Source organism: Mus pahari, chromosome 1, assembly GCF_900095145.1.
Source record: "Mus pahari chromosome 1, PAHARI_EIJ_v1.1, whole genome shotgun sequence".
NCBI lineage: Eukaryota > Metazoa > Chordata > Mammalia > Rodentia > Muridae > Mus > Mus pahari.
Window position 1 is genome coordinate 128626933 of NC_034590.1, and position 24728 is coordinate 128651660.

Below are 24728 nucleotides of genomic sequence, written 5' to 3' on the forward strand. Positions count from 1 at the left end.
GGACTCCTGAATGGGGTAGTCTCTGGATAGTCCATCCTTTCATCTTAGCTCTAAATTTTGTCTCTGTACCTATATCGTTTCATGGGTATTTTGTTCCTTATTCTAAGGAGGAATGAAGTATCCACATGAAAAACTTTAAAGTTTAATGCTTTTTCATGAGTTATCCTGACTGTGAGCTGAAGCACAGGCTATGGTGATAGCTTAGGTAAAGAAAGCTGAGTATAACTCTTTTATACACAATCAAGCAAAAAAAGTTAAATTTTTAGAGATGTGAACTGTTATCAGCTATACAGCTAAAAGACAGTCTGGAGAAAGCAAAGAATTATGCTAATGAAGTAGCTAAATGCACTGCTCACCTAATACATTCTAGAAGCACAGCCTGTGCATGAAAAATTATAAGTACAAATTTACAAGAATTTCATGAAAGCACTCCAAGCTGAAAAGCTACTCATTAGTATTTATTTATCCTTTTTATACAGACTTGAGATAACACATTTCTTTTACAATACTGTATAATTAGAAACAGTCCATATGAGGTTATTGCTATTTTAAACAATTAGTATGAAAAAATTATCATGGTATTTTAACTATTCTACTAACCTTGAAAGGAAAGAAAAAAGATGAGATTTAATGATGCTTTTATCTTGGCAAAGAGGAGACAAGTGAGGAATATATAATTTATTAATGGTGGCCAAGAGCTAGCAAAAATTGGTATTCATCTGAAATAATAAACATACAATAGAGTTCTTATTAGGCACACTAATAATCACATCCACTATCTTATTTGTTTTAATCCTAGCAACAATAGCAAGACAACTACAATTATCCATTTTGCAGTGTGGAGCAGAGGTCAAACAGGCATAACAAGATATTAAGAAGTTAATAAACTGAAAGGTTAAACATAAATTAAGGTTTACTTGGCTCAAGAAGCCAAGTCCTGACTCAGAAGGGCTTACTGTATCTCAAGTAATCATTTTAAATATCAAAATGAGTTAGCACAGCATTATAGCTGACTTCCGTATTTGTGGTTTTGGCACCCAATCATCCTTGGAATCCTAAGTATTTTTTAAAAAATGTAACTGTAAATGAATGATAAACAAATGGTCTTCATTAATGTTCCTGGGGAATATGCTATTTACACTGCATTTCCATAGAATTTGAAATTATAAGTCATCTGCAGATGATTTAAAATATATCAGAATATATTTATGCTCTATGTTAAGTACTACGCCACTGCATATTTATCCAGAGATTTAGGTATCTCGGAGGGTCCTGGAACCAATCCTCTTTTCCATTGATGGATGACTATATGTATTTTATAGAATATTACAGCAAATGCTGTGGAATCTCATTGTGGTAATTTGCTGAGATATAGATTTAAATAATCTATAAATTCTAAAAGGTCTGTTGGGCATTGGGCTATACACAGACAGTCTGGTCTCCAGTCGAGCTGAGATGTTGAACCTGGAGACCCAGTGATAAATCACATGGGATGGAAGGAGTTCTCTCATGTCTCTTGGACCCTAGCTCCTGTCAAAGTTACCGCCCCCACAGCCCCCACAGGAGAAGCGTGGCTTTTAGTCACTTAGGCAATGTCCCAAGCTTCTGACCTTCAGGCTAGACTCCTCACCAGTTACCTAGCAACAGTAAAAATAACAGCATTCCATAAGAGGGGCTGCTTGGCCCCACCTAGCTCTCTTACTCTTCTCACTCTCCTCTCCTCTCTCTCTCTCCTTGCCCTCCTCTCCCCTCTCCTCTCCTCTCCTCCCCTCTCCTCCTCTCCTTACTCTATAGCCTTTCCCCTCTCTCTCTCCTTTCCCCCTTCTCTCCTCTTGGCCATGGCCGGTGTCTCTCTTTCCACCTTTTCTCTTTCTCCCTGCTTTTCTACAATAAAGCTCTAAAACCATAGACTGTCTCTGTTCATCAAGGCCCACTGTGCTTACTCTTACCCGCGTGGGAACCTCTCTCCCCCCAGCCCTCTCTCCCATAACCCCAGGACTACAGGGTGTCGCCCCGGGGGCCCCTGGTCAGGGGCCTGCCCCTTGTCCACCCCCCTGTTGAGTGGGGTCAGTGGCTTAGATGCCCACCCGGGCTGAGTAAAGAGCATCTGGCAGCCCTCCCTTGTCCGCCTGCCCAGAGCACAGGAGGAACTCTGGCCAGACGTGGGCTATCCTCCCTTTCCCTTCCTTCCCCTGCCCCATTAGTTTGCACAGAGGTCTCTTTTTAAAGAGCTTTAAAGTTCATGAAGACATTCCCTGAGACCATTCTCTCTCTGAATGGGTATTTTGTGTCTTAATTCCTATATTGTGTAGAGCTTTGCATTTCAGTGAACAGGATGAGACTGTAAGAATTGTTATGTGTTACAGACACAGCCTCTATCATTACATATGCTTACTCCCTATCACTTGAATAATCAAGGCTATGAGGGAATCAAAACTTTGACTACTGTATTAAGCACTATGACCCGAAATTCTTACAACCCCCCCAACCCCAAATCCAAAAACAACCACAACAAAACCCAAGATACATACAAATATCGGGAATTCAACAGACAATTGAATAAACAGTATTAAAACTGTATACTGCTTTACAGTTTCACATAAACCATGACTCCAAGTCAGGTCCAGAAAAATCAATTATGTATATGTAACATCTTTTTTGTTCAGGCAATTTTAAACTTCAGAGTAGCCCAGCAACTTACAAGTTCATTTCACAAGAACTATACAGTCTCTCACCATTGCATTCCAATACTGCAACTACCCTAGAGACTTCCTCAGAACTGAGGTGCCACAAACATATCTCAGGGTATGTTTCTCTACAGTACATCCCAAAGGATCCTGTATGATGGAAGACTGTTATATAATCCATTAGAATTATCATAAGTGACTAAGATACCAATATCATTTGAATTTTACAGACTCAACTGAGAAACAAAAAAATGGCATTTCTCTACACATATGACAGATGGTAAAACAGGCCCACAGTCAATTTTGTATGAAAATTATTTCATTTAACAAATCAAAAATACCTTTCATAATACTAGTTGGTGCTGACAACCAGTGTGGTAGATCTCTCTGTCCTCAGTGAGCTTCCCCCATGCAAGAACCTGTCTGTTCCCAGAAACTGAGGAATAACGAGCAGACTTCTATCAAATAAACAGGCATCATGGGCCTAAATTCAGAATTTTGCACATTTAGCTTAATTAGGGCTACATATTTTCTAAACTAGCACTAACAATAGTGTTTAAGAGTGTGTGTGTGTGTGTATAAATAATAAAGTCCATCTACTCCTTGGTTAAAAAAGGGGACAAAGTTCAAATGGAACCGGAGTTTAACATCCAAGGGTTTAAAAGTGTTAACATGTACCAAACTTCTATTATAGTAATTTACCTGTTCTTATTATATTTACAAGTGTAACAACTGTAGTGATAACAAATTAAAAAAAAAAGACTTAGAAGTCAAATCTTATTCTATTTACTGTATTTAAAAAGGTAATTTATATTAACACAATTTTTGTTAAAATGAATGGAAACTCCCCTAAGTAGAGCCATCACTTTAAAGAAGACATAATAAACTTAAAAATCTTGTTTATAAAGTACTGCGTACACACTATTAGACAGTTCTGTCCACTGTAAACAAATGTAGTGGGACTTTCACCAGCACCTGGAGTGACAAGTTCTGCTAGAGTAGCAATCAGAATTGCATCCAAGGTAGACAGTGCCCTTCCCACAGCTCTGCTTTCTCTGAGACATTAGACATTCTAACTGGCATACATATAAATGTATACATATACAAGCCACATATATATATAAATGTGTCTCTCTTCAGTTTTCTCCTTCCATTCAGAAATATCTTTCTGGAGAGGGAAAGTTACAAAACGAAGAGTGGGACTAAATAAACTATGTCTCCTACTTCTTGTCCACTTACTCATAACTTTAGATGAAGCCAGGAGTGTGTCCAATACTATTCTGGTGGTCTGATTGCTATTTTAAAGCCCTTTCTTCAAGATTAACTGCACTTCTCTTCCTGAAGAGGAAAGACCACGATGCTGAAGGTAGTTATCCTCCAATGGCTATTAAGGAAGTGTTTGAAGCTAATTAAAGACCTGTAATTTCTGAAAGAAAAGACATACAACAACAACAACAACAACAACAACAAAAACAACAACAATGACTCCTTCCTACAACTTACACAATTACAACTATTATAACTCTGTAGAGAATTCAAAGACAATATGGGTCAAATTAAAACCTCTGAAATGGTAAAGAATGTACTACTGTCCTGGGACAACTAAGCTCTCAATATATACATACTAAGGAAATATGGACCATATATACCCATGCACTCTCAAATACAGTCCAAGAGACTTAATTTTTAAAGGTAAGAATTTTTTTAGAACAAGAAACGTCAAAAGGTGAAAATACACTTAATGAAAAAGGAAAACTTCTATGTCAGCTGGCCATTTGTGTCTCTAAGACTTAAAAAGGAAATAACCCATAAATGGTAAGAAAACAAAAGATGAAGAATCTTTTTCCATCAATTCTTACTTTTAAAGTTGTGAGACAGGTTACATAATGCCTGGGGGAGGAGCACGTGCCATGGTGTGTGGGTGAGATCAGAAGACGTTTCAGTATTGCCTTTCTTTTTCTCTACACTGACAAACATACTGAGAGGTAATTATGAATATGAAAATGCTTTACCATATTAAAATCATAAACTCATGAAAATCCTCAATTTTTCTAATTGTCCTCTAATTCAGGGCTATTCTGAATCATGTACTTTATTATCCTTTGATTCAACATTTCCTATGTATTCATTGAACTTAGATTAATTAAGTATGCAAGTTTCTAATTCATCGTGGTTTATTACAAAGGAGCAAGGGGAGGATAATGAATAAAACAACCATGCTCATCATTATTTATCTAAATTATTGTCTGTATTTGATAGTATTTTACTTAAACCTCTTGGACCTTTAATATTTGGAAGCTGTGATAAATTCATTTGTATAGAAATCTTTAACAAAAACCCGAGGCTTGAAAATGCAGCTAAAAGAGACCCAGTAAGAGGGTAGTCTGTTCTGACCATCTTTCCACTGCCAAGTTTAATGTGAGATTTTCCTATAGGATTTAAGCCAGGCAAAACAGTAGCAATGACAGTAATAATGTTCTTCAGTGTACTGACCTTGAGACATAAATATAATATAATAGTTTTCATATCAAGTATGAAATATCACAGTTAAAAGACATCTACAAGGTTCCAGTTTGTAAATTTTATATCATGATCTTAAATGTGAACTCAGTGTTGCACCAATTAAAAGCATTATTCAAGATTTCAAAAAAAGCTAGAGTTTATTTGTTTGTGTGTGTGCCTACGATCTGTTTCTGTGTAGGCTGGGTAATGTGTGTGGAGGACAAGACACCACCATGTGAGTTCTGGGTATCCAACTCAGGTCATCAGGCCTGGCAGCAAGTGCCTTTACTCACTAAGCCATCTTGGCAGGCTCAAGGCTAAAACTGGTAAGAGTCTGATTAAATTGAGATTTGTTTTGCCTTCTTGGTTCAAAAAAATATTGAAATTAATGTTATTCTGGATTTCTATTCATCTATAATGCAAGTGGTAACTGATTTAAAGGCTCTTAGAAACTTAATTATTTATATATATGGTTTCAGAATTTTCATCTTGCTGGTTTTCAGTACATTATTCAAATGCCAGGGAGACATAGCTGAGAATAAAGAATTCCCAATGGTAATTACTCAAGGAAAAGAGACTATTCCTATTTTATTTACAGAAGCAAAGAACATGTAGAAATTTAGAATATAAAGTTAAGCTATACAAAAAGGTACAGTATTATGAAATGAAATTTCAAATATTGCTTTTTTGTAGACTTTCTGGCTGGACACACACCATCACCTGTGTTACTGCCCACCTGTGCTTCTATACCAGGACTGGCCATCTTGTTCTACTGGTCTGACTTCTTTCTTCCAAAGGAGGGAAGTCACATACAGTCTTAACCAGGGATGATATCTATAAATCACATCAGTTACCAGGATGCCTTGGTGAGCTGGAGTATAGCTTATAGGCAGAACACTTGCATAACAGGAACAAGTCTCTGAAATGCTACCCTCAAGTGGACCTGGGCAACCACAGAAATACTTGTCTTCATAGATAAAATGCGGATACTGAATGGAAATTAAACTACAAAACTCGAGTGTTTATGACTGGCTATTTCATTTCCCTTTAATTTTGCTTTTCAATGTACACAGGAAAATATGTATCAGTATTTTTTCTTTTGGTTCAATAATAGCCCACTTAATTGGAAGAAGATTTTTTTTTTCTTTTTAGAGGTTAATGGAAATTATATTCACTTTTTCACATTTAAACATTGCTTCTATAAGCACTAATAGAAAATTTGTGTGGAAATGGATTTCTATTTCTCAAGATAAAAAATAACTAAATCATATGTTTACTGTGTTTAGTCATTATATAAAATACAAATCTATTTTCTAAAGTGTATGTATACTTTTACACTCTCATGGACAGCATAAAAACTTTCCAATTACACTACAATGTCACCAACTTATGAGAAATGTCCTTCATTTAGGGTTATATTGTATTGTATGACATTGTATTGTATTGTATTGTATCATACTGTATTGATTGCATTAGTGGTACTAGCTGGCCACAATAATGCTTATTATACTTTTGAACTTCATTTCCCTAATAAGAAACAACATTAAACATTTTTTAACAATTAAAAAAAACTTGCTCATTATACTGTCATAAAGAAAGAAAGGAACTATTTACCTCATAAGAATCTCAAATGTGAACTCTTTCTCTATCCTTTAGGTAGGTGCTGAACAATAAAGCACTTGTCTCTCCAGTTCTATACTTCCAACCAAGATGACAGTAGCACAAAGCAACAGAGTGGTTTTCATCGTTAAACTTTTCTCTGATAAAAGCAATGCTTTTTAAAAAGTAAAACTGGAAAACCAATTAGCACTTGCAAAGTTTTCACTGTGGCAGAGAAACAGAAAGGGGCGATTATACGGCTAAGGATATACCATACTCCTAGGGACTAAGCTAAACAGAGGAACCTTAAGAGCACACTAAAGCTTACAGACGACTGTGATGTTTTTAATCTAAGTGTTGAAGAGATCTGAATATTTTCAAGGTAAACTCTTAATAGGTTAAGGGTATCTTCATGAGATTGGGAAGACAGAAATACGCATCATGGCCTGACCACATGAAAACTCAATCGATGTCTTGCAAACCAAGAGTTTGGGACTTGGTCTTTGAAAAAGGCCTTATGCTTGTAAATCTCCAAGAGCAGAAAACAAAACAGTTTTCCACTTTTCCTCCTTTATGCAAACAAGGTATGTCAACTGTATTGTTCCACTGTCTCACAGAAGAGGTAGCTTGTGATGTTAGCCACGGGTTAGAAAGCAGTAGGTGTATGTCAAATTCAGTGTGCTGTTATTTTATAGTCACTATATTGACTTACATATTTTCAAGAGGATTATTTTATTAAAAAAATCAACATTTGCTTATTTTTAGGTCTAGCTAAATATGTCCTGCATTGTGACAAATTTTCAAAGAGCTGTCCTTTCCTGCTGTTGTAGGGTGGCCATACTTAAAGAACATAAGAGATAATTATTGGAATGAAAACTTGGTAAATGCAGGAGTTAATACAAAAGTCAAATCATTAGTTAAAAAACAAACAAACATCTAAAATAGTAAGTTAATTATCTCCTGAAACCTAATTTAAGCCCAATATAAGCCAAATGTTTAGTGTAAGTTAAATATTCCTTATTCCTTTATTGATCAAAAGACAGTAGTCATAAATGATGATATATCATAACTACTAAATACTAATTCACCTTTGTAGGGCATTTGGTTTTTGCTGGTTTTTACAACATGCAATATACTAGCAAAATAGGACAAGAGAATTGTCTGTCTGAAGTTAAAAAAAAAATTCAGTGCCAAAATATAAAACAAATTTGCTTGTAAAACTCAGAGACAAAGATATCTTTTCTTCATAACTTTTAGAAAAATATATCTAAATTTACAATTTATTACATAAGTTCTATTATCTTGAATTAATTAATACTAATTTGATAGGGATATAATATATTGATATGTTAGTTAGCTAATAAATATGACTGCCCAATCAACTTGTTAACCGTTTCAGAAGTATATGAGAAAACAAGTAATAATAAAATGACTCGCAAAGACTTTGGATTATATGTATAACTCATCTTCTATGACAATTCATGCATTTTTATATAGTAGTTCAACTTAGATGATTTTGGAATAGAAAAAAAATCCACACAACATCAAGTTATGCAAGTTTATTATGAAAAGAAATTTGACAAAATGCCTTTATGTGCTAAATACATATAAAACATTCAATGGTATTGCTAGGCTTTCTCCCGCCCACTCTTTTCTTTAAACAATATTACATTACAGCCCAAAATTTCACAGAATATTTTTATTTTAAAAAAGATATTTTGCTAACAAATATGCAAATGATTTAGAGTAGAGCTCATGAACATTAAAACTACATTTAAATCTCACTTCAGATCTTAATGACAAACTGTGGGATACAAAGCTAGGATATATAAAAGCAAATTTATAATGTATGATATACTCTACACTCTGAATGATAAATACATTTTCATTTCCTGTATGTAAATAAGGAAATTACTTTGCTTTATCATGGTGGTCAGAAAAACATTTTCTAAGGAAACAGTGCTAACTTTTGTCCCTAACAATGGACACATGGATGTACTGACAGCAGATACACAAACAATCCAGGGAAATGCCAAGGACCACACCCTTTCTCAATCAAGCTCTGACTAAGCCTCTTCCTCCTCCTCACTACTGCTACTGTGAGTCAGAATCCATTCCCTGTAGGCCTGAATGTTCTGTAAGCATGGTAAAGGAAAAAGAAGCATAAAGGTTAGTTACTAGCAAGAAAAGATGTTAAAGTTATGAAATGTTAAGGCGTTAATTTGAAAGAGTTTTCATCTGTGACTCATGTTGTAACTGTGAATATAATACTTTTAATTTAACAGGCCTAAAAGCAACTTCCGCATACAAACTCATGTCAGAAATGGCTCTGTGTCTCAATGAGGTGTTCTAAGAATATACTGACTATTCTATTTCTTTATAAGTCATCTAACTGGCTACTAGGAAGCACTGAAATAATATCCCACTTTTTAGAAAGATAAAATGAATATATTTTATATTTAACTATAATGTATAAGTGTATGTAATTTAGTCAAGACAGAACCATTTTGTAGAAAAACAGGCAAAAAAAAAAAAAAAAAAAGAAACCTCAGAAGGTAGAGTATAACAAATACTTTCTAAAGCACTGTCACTTAATCATTTAGGTGAAATCCAGGCAGATTACATTGCTAGTTTTTGAGACAGGGCCTCATTACTGCAGGCTGACCTCAAACTTGCTATGTAGTTTAAGATGACTTTGAAATTCTCATCATTCTGCCTCCACCTCCCACCTGCTGGATTACAGGCAGGCACCACCACGCCTGTTTTATGTAGTGCTCAAGATAAAACTTAGCAGTTCTTGCTTACTATAGAACTCTATCCCTTTTATTTCGTATTTTATCCCACTGTATTTTAAGAACTGTGCTAAAACTAGCAGTTTTATTTTAGAAAAGCACTATTACTATTAGAACAGCAACTAACTTTTTAACATCTATAAACAAACAATGCTAACGGTAAACATCTTATACACTCCTCCAAGTGTTCAGGTCACTAGCACGTTTAACATTTCTGTGGAAAAGTACACAAAGCTGACAGAGATCAGGAGGTTTTATGTACTCAGAATCTTTAGCAGAGAGAGACTGTCTACTAAAAACAGTATGCATCTTTAATATGACAAATAAAAACGCATGGTTTTAAATTCAAGAAATAAGTTAATTAAGGTGTGGGATAAACTTTCTTGCCACTGAAATCCAATTATCAATCATGACAAACTTTGAATTTAATCTGTTCCTGGATAATGAGGACAGAATATTTCCAAATTCTCCTCACTACGAATTCCTATTTTGTAGCAAATGTATTAAAACAGTTCTTGAGAAATATTCTTATTTTTTAATTATGTTACTATTCATCTTTTAGTGTAGTATAATTTACTTGTTAATTCTTCTCTAAAAAGCACAGGCAGACACTGGATAGAAATGCTTCACTGGATTAGGCAGACATGACAACTACAACTTTTCTGTCTTTGAAGAATAATAATAAACTCTCAGAGTAGAGATTTCAGAACATGGCCTTTAGGCACACCCTCCCAAGACACTGCCAATTCTATCTCAATTTGCAAGTATTTTGGCACTTTAATAAGATGTAAAAATCGAGGTAAAAGTTACTTTACTAAATACTGCACTTCTATGCTATAGGTACATTTTAATATATTGAACAGAAGATCCAGAGAAGATATAAAGTACATTTAATGAATTAATATATATTTTACATGCAGTAGTAAAATAGTAAAAGTTTATTTTTATCCTGGTTATTTTAAACTTGAGAAGCTTCATATTTCAATAGTTTATTTTTATCATATTTTTCAAACCTATAAAAATACTGACTCCTTATTTTCAAATATATGGCTTAATTTAATATTCCACACAAAACCCATAAAAACCTTACAAAGGGATAATCTGGGATATGAGGTATTATTTCCACCATAGTCTAAGTTTTAAAACTTGAGTTATCAAGCAACAAAGCTGTCTGAACTGACAAACCATTCTAGCCTCAGGCTATCTATTGTCCCCCAAGTTGTGTTTCCTTACGAGAAGATACTGTACCAAACCCCACAAGGCTCTAGACACCCTAATCTAAGCACCCTCAAAGACTGCTTAAGAACCACAGATGACCAATAGTGGCAGTGTTCTTGAGTTTTATTTTCCATTCCTTCATGAATAAATTAGAAATGAAGACTATATTTAATATAAAAACTAGTAGTGGTATGAAAGGTGGAAGAAGAACCTCAAACAGAAACAACCTAAGAAGATAAGTATGTGCTACCAAGTTTAAAGGGCTTATAAGGCACACTGGCTTTGGCCAGATCTAGAATACCCAGAACCAAGAATAGTCTATGGAAAGGTTAGACTGACTGACGTTCATAGCACAAATCTTTTCTTTGTATTCAAAATACTGAAACAGCTGCACAGAGTTTGTAAAAGTTTAAGACTAAAATCTACTGTTGGCTTTCACTTGCAAAGTCATGCATTAACAGTTTTCATATCAAACTTTTTGATGCCTGTAAAAAAGAAAAAAAAATCTCATAGTAAATAAATGTACTAAGTAAATAAAAGTATAAATAAGGTTAAATAAGTCAAATAAAAGCCTAATCTATTTTAAGGTATTGTGTAACTATTTTAAAACACTCTAAGTTATGAGATTTGATTTTAGTTTGTAAGACATTTATTCACTTACTTGTAACATTTGATTTCCTGAACCATCGCGCAACCTGTAAGGTCTGATGACTCCATCTTCGTTAAAGAATCTGGGAGGTCGTAAACTTTCCACTTCAGAAGTCTCTGTAGCTCTAAAAACAAAAATAAGATCACATATATATGTATAATATATACCTTCTTATATGTATATAAACATATAAAGCCTAATTTTTAAAATATGCACTTGTGGCTCAGGGAATGTCAGGGAAGAAGTGGAAAGAATCATAAGAGCCAGAATTCAAGGCAGTCAACTGTGGGCCAGCCTCTATTAGAAATGGCTGTAAAAACAAGACTACAACAACGGCAGTATCAGTGGACATGTTACTGTTGAAGGGAACCATTTCTTGGAGTCCCCTCCTGGACAAAGAACTGGTGACTGCTGGGAGAAAGAAAATTAACCTCTCCAGTGATGAGCCCCTATTGATTGTGCGCAGCCTTGAAACCATATTCACACAAATAATGAGCAAGTTGTACTTATATTTATTTGCATATACACTTAAATATGCATGTAAAAATATAATCTAAGCAAAAGTGGCTCTCAGCTTGTGAGCATGGGGCATGGGAGGGGCTTGTAGGAGGGTAACTGGGGAGGGCTGGAGGACAGGAAGTAACACAGTTCTATATCAATTAAAAACATCAAAAACACTTTAAAACAGTATCAAAACTACCAAATAATCTTAATAGTAAAATAATAAAAATAAGACTAAAATAATCTTAGATAAATAAGAACAACATATAACATCTCTACTTCTAAGTGCTTTTATGACATAAATAATGTAAATTTCCTAGGAAAATTATAAAAAAAATCTGTTAATTTCCTTGGACTTTCTTTGTAATGATAACCAGAAAACAGATTTTGTTTTGGTTTGCTTTAAATGGGAGGTACACATTTGGCCAAAACCCACATGGATGTTCAATGTCATATGCCATTAAGCAACAGTGACTTCAAACTTCAATGAGATACTACTTTATACCTAGCAGCTATGAAAATCAGGCAGAGCGAGCACAGATGAGGAAGGCCAGAACCAGACAAAATCATAAAATTCTATAAGGAAGGACATGAGGTAGAAAAGGTGTTGAAGCCCGCTCCTCACTGGTGACAAAGGTCTCTGCTTTGTGACTATTCACTGATATGAGCAGAGAAACCTTCTGCCCTCATGCTGCTCTTATCAGGACTATCTCATAGAGGAACAGGGAAAAGGCAGTGAAGAGAGGGGCTTTTCTTATCTGTGGACAGGAACCTTCCTCAGTCAATGTTAGGCGAAGGGAAACTATTCCCCTCATGTTGAAATATAAACCAGTGGCTAGTATCCTGCTCATATTCTAACCTGAAATATTGTTATATTTTATATATCTGAGATTTAGCTAATTCTCCAATGGAATGAATACAGTGTAATATATAAATACCTTGTTTTGGATAGGGATGCAACGTTTGGGGAGGGGAAACCTAATTCAATGAGTAGTCTGTACTTTCCTCATTTCTTCCTTCTTGTTTTCCCACACTCATCTTCTACCTCTGTCCATTCAGCAACTACCTCCACCATCAAGTTAACAAACCTATGTTCATTGTCACCTATGCACCTATGATGGTTTATACATGCTTGGGCCAGGGAGTGATACTATTAGGAAGCGTGGCCCTGTTGGAATAGGTGTGTCACTGTGGATGTGGGCTTTACAACACTAGTCCTATTTGCCTGGAAGTGAGTCTTCCACTAGCAGCCTTCAGATGAAGATGTAGAACTCTGAGCTCTCCCTCCATCATGCCTGCCTAGTTATATCCATCTGTCTCCCTACACACTTGTGATAGTTTGTATATGTTTGTCTCAGGGAGTGGCACTATTAGGAGGTGTAGCCTTGTTGGAGTGGGTGTGCCACTGTGGGTGTTGGCCTTAATACTCTTGTCCTAGATGTCTGGAAGCCAGTCTTCTAGCAGCCTTCAGAACAAGAGGTGGGACTCTCAGCTCCCCCTGCACCAAGCCTGCCTAGATGCTGCCATGATCCCACCTTGATGATAATGGACTGAACCTCTGAACCTGTAAGCCAGGCCCAATTAAATGTTGTTCTTTATAGGACTTGCCTTGGTCATGGTGTCTGCTCACAGCAGTAAAAGCCTAAGTAAGACACGATCTGAGATGAAAGGCTTTTCTGAGAAGAGAGTGTTGAGTACCTACTTTATACAAAGAACTAGGATACTTAACAGTACAGTGTTTAAAACAGGAGGTGAAAAATCTTTGGGAAAATGGAATAATGGAAAAAAACACATACCATTTGTCCACAGAAAACTGCATGTGTGTTTTCAGTGGCATATGACTAACATGGTTTTATTTTATTTTTTTTCCCCTTAGGAAACGGTTTTACTGAAACTCACTATGTAGACCAGGGCAGCCTCAAGCTCTCTGAGAATTACTTGTATCTACCTCCCAAGTACTGGGACTAAAGATATATGCCAACATCCTTGACTGTGGGTAACAGTCATAAAAAGTGAACAAAATTTAAATATTCATATGCTGATTAACAGACAACTAAAGATAGTTTTAGATGAAAAATGTCTCCCATAGGCTTATGCATTTGAATACTTGGCCCTGAGCTTGGAGTACTGGTTGTAGTGGAGGGGTCTGAGACTTTAGGGATGTGGAACACTTTGCAGGAAGTGTGCCACTAGAGGTAGTCTTTCAGAGCTTACAGACTTGCCACATGTCCAGTTCACATCTCTGTTCCTCCTTGTGGGTATAAGTGTGACCAGAACTTTCCCACCCACCTCGTTGCCCTCCCCACCACTATAGACTGGACCTGGACAACCACTGTAAACCAAAATAAACTCTTCTATAAATTGCCCTTGGAAATGGATATGACTAGCATGGTTTCATTAGAGGAACAGAAATGAAAGTAATACTGTGATAGATCTACATAATAAAATATTACTCAATAAAAGGGAAGCTCTACTTTTTGCTATATCATAAAAGAACTCTGAAAACTTGTTAGATAAAAGAAGCCACTCACAAAAGGCTCCACATTGTATGATTCCATTTACATATATTATCTAAAACAGGCAAACCCACATACACAAAGGAAACGGTGATGGCGAATACTAAGGGGAGATGGAAATGGTGAGTGACTGCTAATAAGCGTGAGGATTTTTCTGGGGAAGGTGAAGGGGGAATTTGTTGGCGATGGCAGCAGCACAACACTAAAACCTAGTGTACGTGACATATGCTTCAAGTTGATGATTTTTATAGTATGTACCCAGAATGTATTAGAACCCTTACCACTCACCAATAAAATATAAACATGCCAACTGAAAAAGTGAAAGGGGATTAAAGGCAGTTTTTAATCTAAGTATAAAAAGAACCAGGAGGGATTTTTTTTTTTTGTATTGGAACTGTTTGATATCTTCACTATAGCTGTAGCTAAATTAACCTACAAGAATGACAAAAAAAAGCATGCAGAATTGGAAACAGACAAGTACATTAGTATGTCAAACTGGAAAAATCTCAATTAGATCCGCAGACTCTGCCAATATCCCGTTTGTCTCATTTCATTGTAATTTTCCTAAATGTCACTGTGGAAAATGGAAAAGGTCTCTGTAATGTCTGGATGGTGGATCCATAGAAGTCTAATGTTATAATCTCCAGAATGAGTGAGTGTTCCTTTGTGGCCAAGTCTATATAGCATGACTAAATTGAGGACTGCAAAGTAAGGGAATAATACAGGTATACTTTAAATGGCACCAAAAGTGTCCTTCTAAGAGACCAGATACACAAAGGACACAGGAATATCAAGATTAGGGCAGGAAGCAAAACTGCAGTTACAAAGCAAGGAATGCTACCTGACACTAGCACACTCAAGGGACAAATTCTCTCCAAATAGAATTGTGAGGAAAAAGTTCTCTCTTGTCACCAGGTCTACGGTAATTTGCTACAGTGGCCAGAGGACATAAAATGATGCAGTATGGGAGGAATCCCTCTACATTATTTCCTACCAGTGCATATAAATGTACTATTTATATTGTAGCTTAATCATAAAACATCACTACCACCACTACCAAAACCCCAGACAACAGTATGTTCAGTGCTAGTCATGGGAAGAGGTAAGAGTTACTGTACCCACAGAAGTTGCATTTTAATAAGAGACAGTAGGTAAAATATACAGTATATTAAATATTGGTCAAAAAACAAAGATAAAAATAAAGAAAGGAAAGAAAATACAAAGTATTTTGAGTTAAAGTACAGGTAAAATAAAATTTTAGAGTGGTCCCAGAAGTGAGTGTTGTAGGGTGAAGTGAGTTCTTTTATGCAGTAGTACCAACTCTGATTGTCTACTTTGCAGTTGTTAAATACTGCTTTCTTGATTATCATCCCACTTTCCTGACCATTTCTTTTTCTATCTCTTTTGCTGGGTCCTCATTACCTAACTCCTAAGTGTTGTTCCCAAGTCTCAGGTCCTCAGATGTTTTTCTCTTTTCCATTTTTACTCTTAAGCACTCACAAACTCTGTTATAAACATGGCATTACAGGACCTAGACTCAAACTTTAATGGAACGTTGGGACCTCTCTCCTAAACTCCAGACTCTCACACTAGATAACTTGGCTTTTCCATTTGGGTGTGTAACAGAAAATGTAAAGCTCAATAAATTTACAAGACATCTTTCAATTCTGTTGTTCTCACCCTTTTCCTAGCATATTCACAGAGGAAAGAACATAAAGAATGGCGAGGTTTTGGCAATGTAAGGTAAATCTAGCAGCTCTGTGACAAGTCTGCATAGCTTGCTCCATGGCTTGCTGCTTTAAGACTAAACTGCCATATACAACATACACTGATGGGTTGCAGTGAGTTAGAGTTTAGCTGGACAAAGCCTTCCTGACACCAGCTGCTGGAAACAGATGACAAAGAGAACTCTACACTGCTAAAGTCACATAACAGCAGCAACTCAGAATCAAAATTTGTAAGGCACACAATCTGCCAGTGTTCACAACGAGGAGCCTGCAAATCAACAGTACATGTATGTCAAGGCTTCACAATGTTATTCATCTGTCAGTCATAAAGAGAATTTACCTTCTGATTCCCTGAAAGGTACTGCTGGCCATGTCTATGATGCCACCCGTTGGCCTTGCCACTGCTCCAACTAAACCTTTTCCAACACCTTTGAAGAAACCCGCTGCTCCTTCCTTTTGAGCACCTATAAAACACAATCAGCTCAAGCAACTGGACCGAATGAAAATGGAACTTGTGAGCTATGTGACAGCCAAAGCAACTACAACACTTGCCTTTAATTGGCTTTGTAACAATCCCTGTAATGCCACTTACAAAACCCTGTGGGAAAAGCACAAGTGAAAAGTTATATTTCCATATGATGCTTATAAGACCATTTTGCTTCAAACAAAAATTGTAGAGTTCTTTCTTCCTATAGATCACAATGATTATTTCCTAGGTGTTTTATTTAAACAATGTTTTCAGAGATTATGGGGATATTTTATATGACACATTACAATGGTCAGTTAAGTAGACAACTACTTCTTTACTAATACAATTGTGACTTAAAAGTGATTTCCCCAACGTGTTTATAAGCCCAGGGAAGTCTTACAGAGACAAGGCCTTTTCCTCCTCGAGTGATGCCCTCTCGAAGGCCAGCAGGCTGCTTATTCATTGCTTCTCTTCTCTTCTGCTGGTAGTCTTCATCCATTGTCATGGCCGCTACTCCTTTAGCCATAGCACTGGTGATTTTAGAGGCAGCACCAGCTAGTCCACCTAACGGAGAGTAAGTACTGTGTTAAGCAAAGACTCAGCTGTCACTGGTTTGGGCAGTGCTGCTGGGTTTCCTGCTGCTTACCAACGGCTCCGCCAACCAGTGCTTTCAGTCCTAGCGCCATTCCCTCCACAAACTCTTCAGGTCCCTGGATGGCCCCCTACAGTGACAAAAGGAGTGGTATTAAAGACATGGTGTGATAGCATCTGGAAGAACAAAGGAAATGACAGCAAAAGCACAACCGGTAGGTAATGTTAGACACTCAGTCTAACAGATGGAGTTTGCTCCTCACCGTCAGCTGTAGTGACAGAAGCATGCACAGCTCACAGTATTCTTAATAATTTCTTAAAAATCTAAAACTTAAAATTCTTATCATTTCTAATTTTTAAATCACAATGTATAGAAAAATTAGTTCTACTTTGTTTTTGTTATGCATTTTATAAGTAGGGACACTCTAAATATGCTCATGAAAAGTTGAAGAGATGTAGAATACTTTTCTATTCCCTTATTAAGACTTTTATAGTCCCTTATTATTATATACATTTGTGCAAAACAAATTTACCATACACAGTGAACTTCCTTTTTCTACAACCTGAACTGTACTTACTATTGTTACAAATCAATGCTTAAATTAGGAATCATAAGAAAATCTTAAGTTGAAATTTTGAAGGAAAAAGTAGAAATTGCCCCTGTGGGTCTCTCAAATGTACATGTTTACATGTACAGCTCAAGTTAACAACTAAAATATATTATACATTAAGAAAGCATCATTTCACATTATTCATTAAATAATGCAAACAAATATTTTACCTGGTAAGGTTCATAAAAAAAAGCTTCTACTCCTTCTGAAAATTCTCTAATTAAGCCAAAGGGATTTCCCAAAACATCAAGTCCAAGAATGAGTACATACATTTGTTTAATAGCCTAAAAATAAAAAAAAAAATACCAATCAACATCTATCCTTATAGATTATTTAGTATTCAGATCCAGTTTGCTCAGGCTAATATTTTACTAGAAATTTCAAGACCCAAATCTTATCACTATTGTTTTTGTTTTTCATTTTATTTTATGTGTATGGTTGTTTTGCCTGCATATATGTTCGAGTGCCACATGCCTGCAGTGACCTTGGATGCAAGAAGAAGGTGTCAGATCCTCTGGAGTTGGAGGTGCAGAAAGCTATGGGTTGCATGTGGGTCCTGAGAATCAAACCTTGTCCTTTGGAAGAGCAGCAAGTACTGTCCAGCCCTTATCACAATTCTTCATTTAAAATATTATTGAAAATACATATTAGTGTGGGGGTGCATATTATGTGTGGGTAACTATGGAAGGCAGAGTCCAACCTGCCTTGAGGAATCATCTTGAGGAATACTACTATCCTTCTTCTTTGAGACAGGGCCTAACTAGCCTAGATTAGTGGCATGTAAACCCTAGTGATATTGTCTCAGACCACTCAGCACTGGCTGGGATTACTAGTATTTACTAGCGTACCCAGCATTTTCACATGGGTTCTGGGGATGAAATTCAAGTCACCAAGCTTGCAAGGCAAGCCCTCTTCAGTGACTGAGCCTTGACACCCCAGTGGCGAGGAAGAAATGCAGCTTAGTGCCCTTGCATTTTGCCTCCCCTAGCAGCATCCTGACACCCCAGAGGCCAGCAGAAATGCAGAACCACAGCAGACACAAGGTTTCACTAGCTTACATCTTTCTCTTTGTAAGATAATCTCATACTAACCTGTTTGGAATAGTGTCTTATTACTTCAGATTGCAATTCAGAAGTTGTATGGAACTGGTAGTTGAGTTCAAAAAAGGCAAGCCTGGAAAAACATATTAACATATATATTTATGTATACATAAACATGTACGCATAGAGGGAGAAAAAACTGTTAAATATTGATGATTTCTTTTTATTTTCTTTAGAATTTTCTTTTCCAGATCTCTCCCAATATATTTACCCTATGCAATTCCTAGCATAGTCTAGTCAAAGAAATTCTCTAGAAATCTGATAAAATCTATAGCTCTTATCCTTTGAAGAAAACCACCAAAGACCAAGGGAAAGACCTCAGTTGTGTACCTGTAGAACTATTTCCCAACTTTACCCTATAAAGGCCCAAAACAAAATGTTTTGACAAGCTGAGGTGAATGCAGGGGCTGTCTAAAGATGGTCATTTGCTGCAGGTCTTCCTTCTGGGAAGCAGAAGTAACAAATGATGTACTATCCGGACAGCTCTTTTTTTCAGACTATGAGAACAGGAATATCATGTGTGTTCTTTTGTGATTGGGTTACCTCACTCAGGATGATAACCTCCAGATCCATCCATTTGCCTAACAATTTCATAAATTCATTGTTTTTAATTGCTGAGTAGTACTCCATTGTGTAAATGTACCACATGATATGCACTCACTGATAAGCAGATATTAGCCCAGAAACTTAGAATACCCAAGATACAATTTGCAAAACACATGAAACTTAAGAAGAAGGAAGTCCAAAGTGTGGATACTTCATCCTTTCTTAGAATGGGGAACAAAATACCCATGGAAGGAGTTACAGAGACAAAGTTTAGAGCTGAGATGGAAGGAAGGACCATCCAGAGACGGCCCCATCCAGGGATCCATCTCATATACAACCACCAAACCCAGACACTATTGTATATGCCAGAAAGATTTTGCTGACAGGACCCTGATATAGCTATCTCTTGTGAGGCTATGCCAGTGCCTGGCAAATACAGAAGTAGATGCTCACAGTCATCTATGGGATGGAACACAGGGCCTCTAATGAAGGAGCTAGAGAAGGTACCTAAGGAGCTAAAGGGGTCTGAAACCCTATAGGAGGAGCAACAATATGAACTAACCAGTAACCCCCAGAGCTGTGTCTCTAGTTGCATATGTAGCAAAGGATGGCCTAGTTGGCCATCAATGGGAAAAGAGACCCTTAGTCTTGCGAAGATCATATGCTCAGTACAGAGGAATGCCATGGCCTGGAAGCGGGAGTGGGTGGATTGGGGAGCAGGGTCGGGGGAGGGTATAGGGGACTTTTGGGATAGCATTTGAAATGCAAATGAAGAAACTATCTAATAAAAAAAAAGAGAACAGGAATATATAGTTCACCTTATTTAGATTTTATGCTCTGGTTTTTGACTGTTTCCCAGTTAGGTTCACAGCTAGATCTGATTTTCATGTTGTTCTTTTTTTTTTTTATTTATTTATTATATGTAAGTACACTGTAGCTGTCTTCAGACACTCCAGAAGAGGGCGTCAGATCTTGTTACGGATGATTGTGAACCACCATATGGTTGGTGGGATTTGAACTCCGGACCTTTGGAAGAACAGTCGGGTGCTCTTACCCACTGAGCCATCTCACCAGCCCCTCATGTTGTTCTTAATAAGTAGACTTGCTAAGACATGTTACCTGAGAAGGCCAAACTTTTGTAAAGCAGTCTTTACTCAGCCTCTTTGAATCATTGATAGCCATTAGCTTCTATTCTGACTCACATTCAAATAGAAATGGGTTTGGTCTGATTCTGGGATGAGCCAATATGTTGCGCGTGCTCATCCTGAACTCCCGAACTCAAGTCATCTTCCCACCTTAGATCTCAGTGCTGTGACTGTGTGTGTCCTGTGGTGCCTAGCCTAAAAATCAATGTTTGACTATAGTACATATAAATCAATCCCTTCATTGTCCTCTGTCTAGTCACTTACTATTTGAAAAGCCTTCCTCTTATGGGCTTGAAAGCTTTACCTTTCTAACACCACACCTCTTAAGTATCCACTTCTTTTAAGAGATCTTTCTTCAGGCAAGAGTTTCTAATGTACATAAAGCTGAATATCTGATATTTCCTTTCCTTAAGAAAATACTTAAAAATTATTCTTAATTTAGTCATTAAGGGTAGATAAAATACTTGGTGTTATTTTGATTATAATCCACTTAATGACAGAAACCACATTTTTGCCTATAATTTTCAATATTCTTCTTACATTTACAAAAATTTTAAATCAGCATAAATGAACCATTCATCAGTTTATAGATATAAGTATTGTACATACTTAAATACTACATCTTGTACATCTGTAAGGGTGGCACCAATACTCTTCAGCAAAAGATTTAAAGAATGAACAGGAATTAGTCCTCCATGTTGTTCTGAGTCTTTCGCTTCATCTCTACCAGAGCTCAGGGAAACACTCAAATGCAACTGGAGAGATAAAGAGATACATTAAAGCACTTTCCCCACAGTGGCAACTTTAACTTCTATGAAACAGTTTGATATTGTTCATTAAATCATATATAAACATATAAACAGTTCATTAAATCATAAATAAGATCTCAAAAGTTACCTTAATTATGCCAAAACTTAGTAACAAAAAAGTTTAACAAAGTCAAAATCCAACATAGCTCTGTTTAAAATTCATAATTTAAGATGTTCAGCTAAACATTTAGTTCAACTACACATTAGAACTGAATTCTCCTCCTGTTTGATTGTTATGACACAGGATCTGACTACTTAGCCCAGGCTACCTGGACTCGAACCCCTCTTGCCTCGGCATAATGAATCCTGCACAAATACTACCACAAGTAGCTTCCACTCTATTCCCTTGGCATTGTGCTGAATGTGGGAAAATATATGATAGTGACACTAACAACCTAGATTTTTAAGTTGTTAAAAATAACCACATATCTCTGAAAATTTACAAAGTCAACTATTAAAATTAAGTTATCACCATAAAGCCACTTTTGTAGCCAGGAGTGGTGGTGCATGCCTTTAATTTCTGGCACTCAGGAGGCAGAGGCAGGTGAAACTCTTGAGTTCCAAAACAGCCAAAGCTACACAAAGAAACTATTTCCAAACAAGCAAGCAAGGAAGCAAACAAACCAACCTTGAACTTTTGTGTTATACTGTATATAAATCCCATAGACAGGGCTGTGTAGTAACTATAATGTGCTATAAATAACTTGCAGAAATTGTTAGATATTTAGATGCTCACAGGAGAGAACTGCCTCCTGCATGCCTCCATGCTTGCAGTGACAAGTATACACACACATTTAAAGGAAAACCAAAACTGACAACCAGGCTGGTGAGATAGCTTAGCAGGTAAAGTTACTCAGTACAAAAGCCTGACAGGTTGAGTTCAAACCCAGAACCCACAATGGAAGCAGAGAATGGAAGCAGAGAATGTTATCCCCTTTAAGTTCCTACCCACTGTGACAAATGCAGCCTACACTCACATACATTCATATCATACACACACACACACACATGTTAATAAAATTAAAACATAATTATATTCTGTGCTCAACTCTTTTTGTGTTTCAGTGTGCATGCATGCATGTACATGTGTGTGTACATGAATGTGTATCGCCCTGTGTCTCTTAAGTCCACTTTATGAATTTCTAGCTAAAACATACGCCATACATGAAATGAACCATCATAATTTATGAAAAAAATCAAAGTCACAAAACAAAGAGTTAAGATATAGACTCAGGTTGTAGGGGATTTCAACATTATATCTAAAAGTTAAAAAGATTTTTTAAAAAAATGTAAAGGATCACTACCTCTCATTCATTATATGTAGCTGTAAAACTATAAAACTACTATACTGTTCAAGGAGAGAATTTAAGTGCTAATTCTCTTCAAAGAGATCAAACCAATTTATAATTATTTAGTTTATAAAACAAAATGGTTTATTTTTCTTACCTTGATAGGAGATATATGAAAATATTCAAAGAGATTGACTTGTGATTGATCTACTGATGAAACCACTTCATATTCTTGTTCAAATGCTTCTATATCCTTATGAAAATATTCCACCTACACAAGGAATAGAAACCCCGAAAGGACCTGGTTATGTAAGATATTTAAAGTCAATGCCTCTCACATGGAAGAAAATCCCTCCTTAATACCCAGTCAGCATAATTGGAGGTTACTGTCTCAGAATTAACTTGTATCATTACTGCTAGGGAAGTCTGCCACAAATCACATGATAGATGTATCTTTTATGTTTCTCTTAAATGATACTTAGCTTTTCTTCATGTGACTATAGATCTTACTTTAAAAGAGCACTAGTACATTCCAGCAACATCCTTTGTGGCTATTTGCTTCTTTAAACTGAGTTCTATAACAATCTGTAGCACTTTGGTACTTATCTTACCACAATTTAGAGGCTAGTAATATAATGTACAAAGGAGATGATACTAAAAAATTTCACATAAGGTAGTGGTGGTTTTATTTTTGGTAACCACCAACACTTCTTTTCCAAATAAGCATAGACCTAAGTTACTTATGTATGCTGAAAAAAATGTCTCAAGAACTTAAGTTACAGAAATTATGCAGATGTGAAAAAGATGTCATTTTTCTTATATTGTATAATCAATCAATCAGTCAATCACCTGTCCATCCATATATTAGAAAGATAATAGGACTTTGACCACTAGGCCTCTGATTCATTTGGCACTTTTCTATGTATGTGTAATGTAAAGACCCCAGTTCTCCTGGAAGTGGCTGGCAGCCATCTCAGCAACATGTCTTGAAACACTGTTCATTACTTTATTACATACTTGTGTTCTTTTGTGAAAAAAAATACACACTTTCGTTCCAGAAATTTGTGTGTCTATCCTTTTGCCAGCCTTAATTGTTCTTACCATCATGCTTTGTACTAAGTTTTAAATTGGGGCATGATCCAGTATTTTGTTGATGTTTAATATTATTTTGGCTGACTTGAGCCTTTGTGATTCCACTAAATTTTAAAAGCAGTTTGTCAAGTTCTTCAAACAATACACTGTAATTTACAGAGTGTAGATTTTGTAGTTTAAATTTATTCTTAGGTATTTATTTTTTGCTGGATAATTATGCATTAAAGTTATTTATATAGATTCGGTGTGGGGTTATAATGTTAGTACATAAGAAATAGAACTGATTTTGGTATGTTGGTTCTTGTCATTTATAACTTACGTAATTCATCTGTTGCCTCTAGGTAAGGATCTTCTGGCTTTCTGTATGTGAGAATAGATCATCTGAGAGAATAAGCCATTGGAATTCTTTGGTTTGGATATATATGCTTATGCTTTTTCATGCCTACTTGCTTTTCTTGAAGCTAGTGAGATGTTGGACAGACGTGAGAACAGGCATCAATGGCCTGTTTCTCATCTACAGGGTAAGATTTTCAGTGTTTACCCTGAGTTCTTTGTAGTTTTTGACTGTATATTTAATACCTACATTTATACAGTACTGTTCTTATACATCTTGACAGACAGACAGATATACTTGGTTCCCTAGTATTTTGTTGAAGTCTTTTATGTTCATATTCATGAAAGATATGAGTCTGTGGTTTTCTTTTAGTGTCTTTTTAGTTTTTTTTTTTTTTTGCGTTTATTTATTAACATATATTTATTAACATACATAGAGATAGGAATAAAATGGTGACCTCATCAGTCATATAAACAGTTCAGTAATTAAAAACTTCCTAATATTTATTCTTTTATTTTTATTTTTATTTTTTTTATTATTATTTTCTTTAT

At 36.1% G+C, this 24728-nt stretch overlaps 1 protein-coding gene across 4 annotated transcripts in view; it reads right to left on the reverse strand.

Moving 5' to 3' along the window:
* Vps13a (vacuolar protein sorting 13 homolog A) overlaps nucleotides 1-24728 on the reverse strand; it is a 197325-nt gene that overhangs the window by 27994 nt on the left and 144603 nt on the right. For 2 of the 4 annotated variants that reach the window (XM_029542348.1, XM_021191562.2), the window contains exons 60-68: nucleotides 22909-23022; nucleotides 21263-21408; nucleotides 18954-19035; nucleotides 18033-18146; nucleotides 17307-17382; nucleotides 17061-17224; nucleotides 16744-16789; nucleotides 16532-16655; nucleotides 11460-11571 (exon numbers count right to left, since the gene is read on the reverse strand). In XM_029542348.1, coding sequence (XP_029398208.1) covers nucleotides 11460-11571; nucleotides 16532-16655; nucleotides 16744-16789; nucleotides 17061-17224; nucleotides 17307-17382; nucleotides 18033-18146; nucleotides 18954-19035; nucleotides 21263-21408; nucleotides 22909-23022 — 978 coding nt within the window. Of the gene's footprint in view, nucleotides 1-8217; nucleotides 11284-11459; nucleotides 11572-16531; nucleotides 16656-16743; nucleotides 16790-17060; nucleotides 17225-17306; nucleotides 17383-18032; nucleotides 18147-18953; nucleotides 19036-21262; nucleotides 21409-22908; nucleotides 23023-24728 lie in introns of those variants that run through there. The other 2 variants (XM_029542349.1, XM_029542351.1) reach the window with 2 other exon arrangements.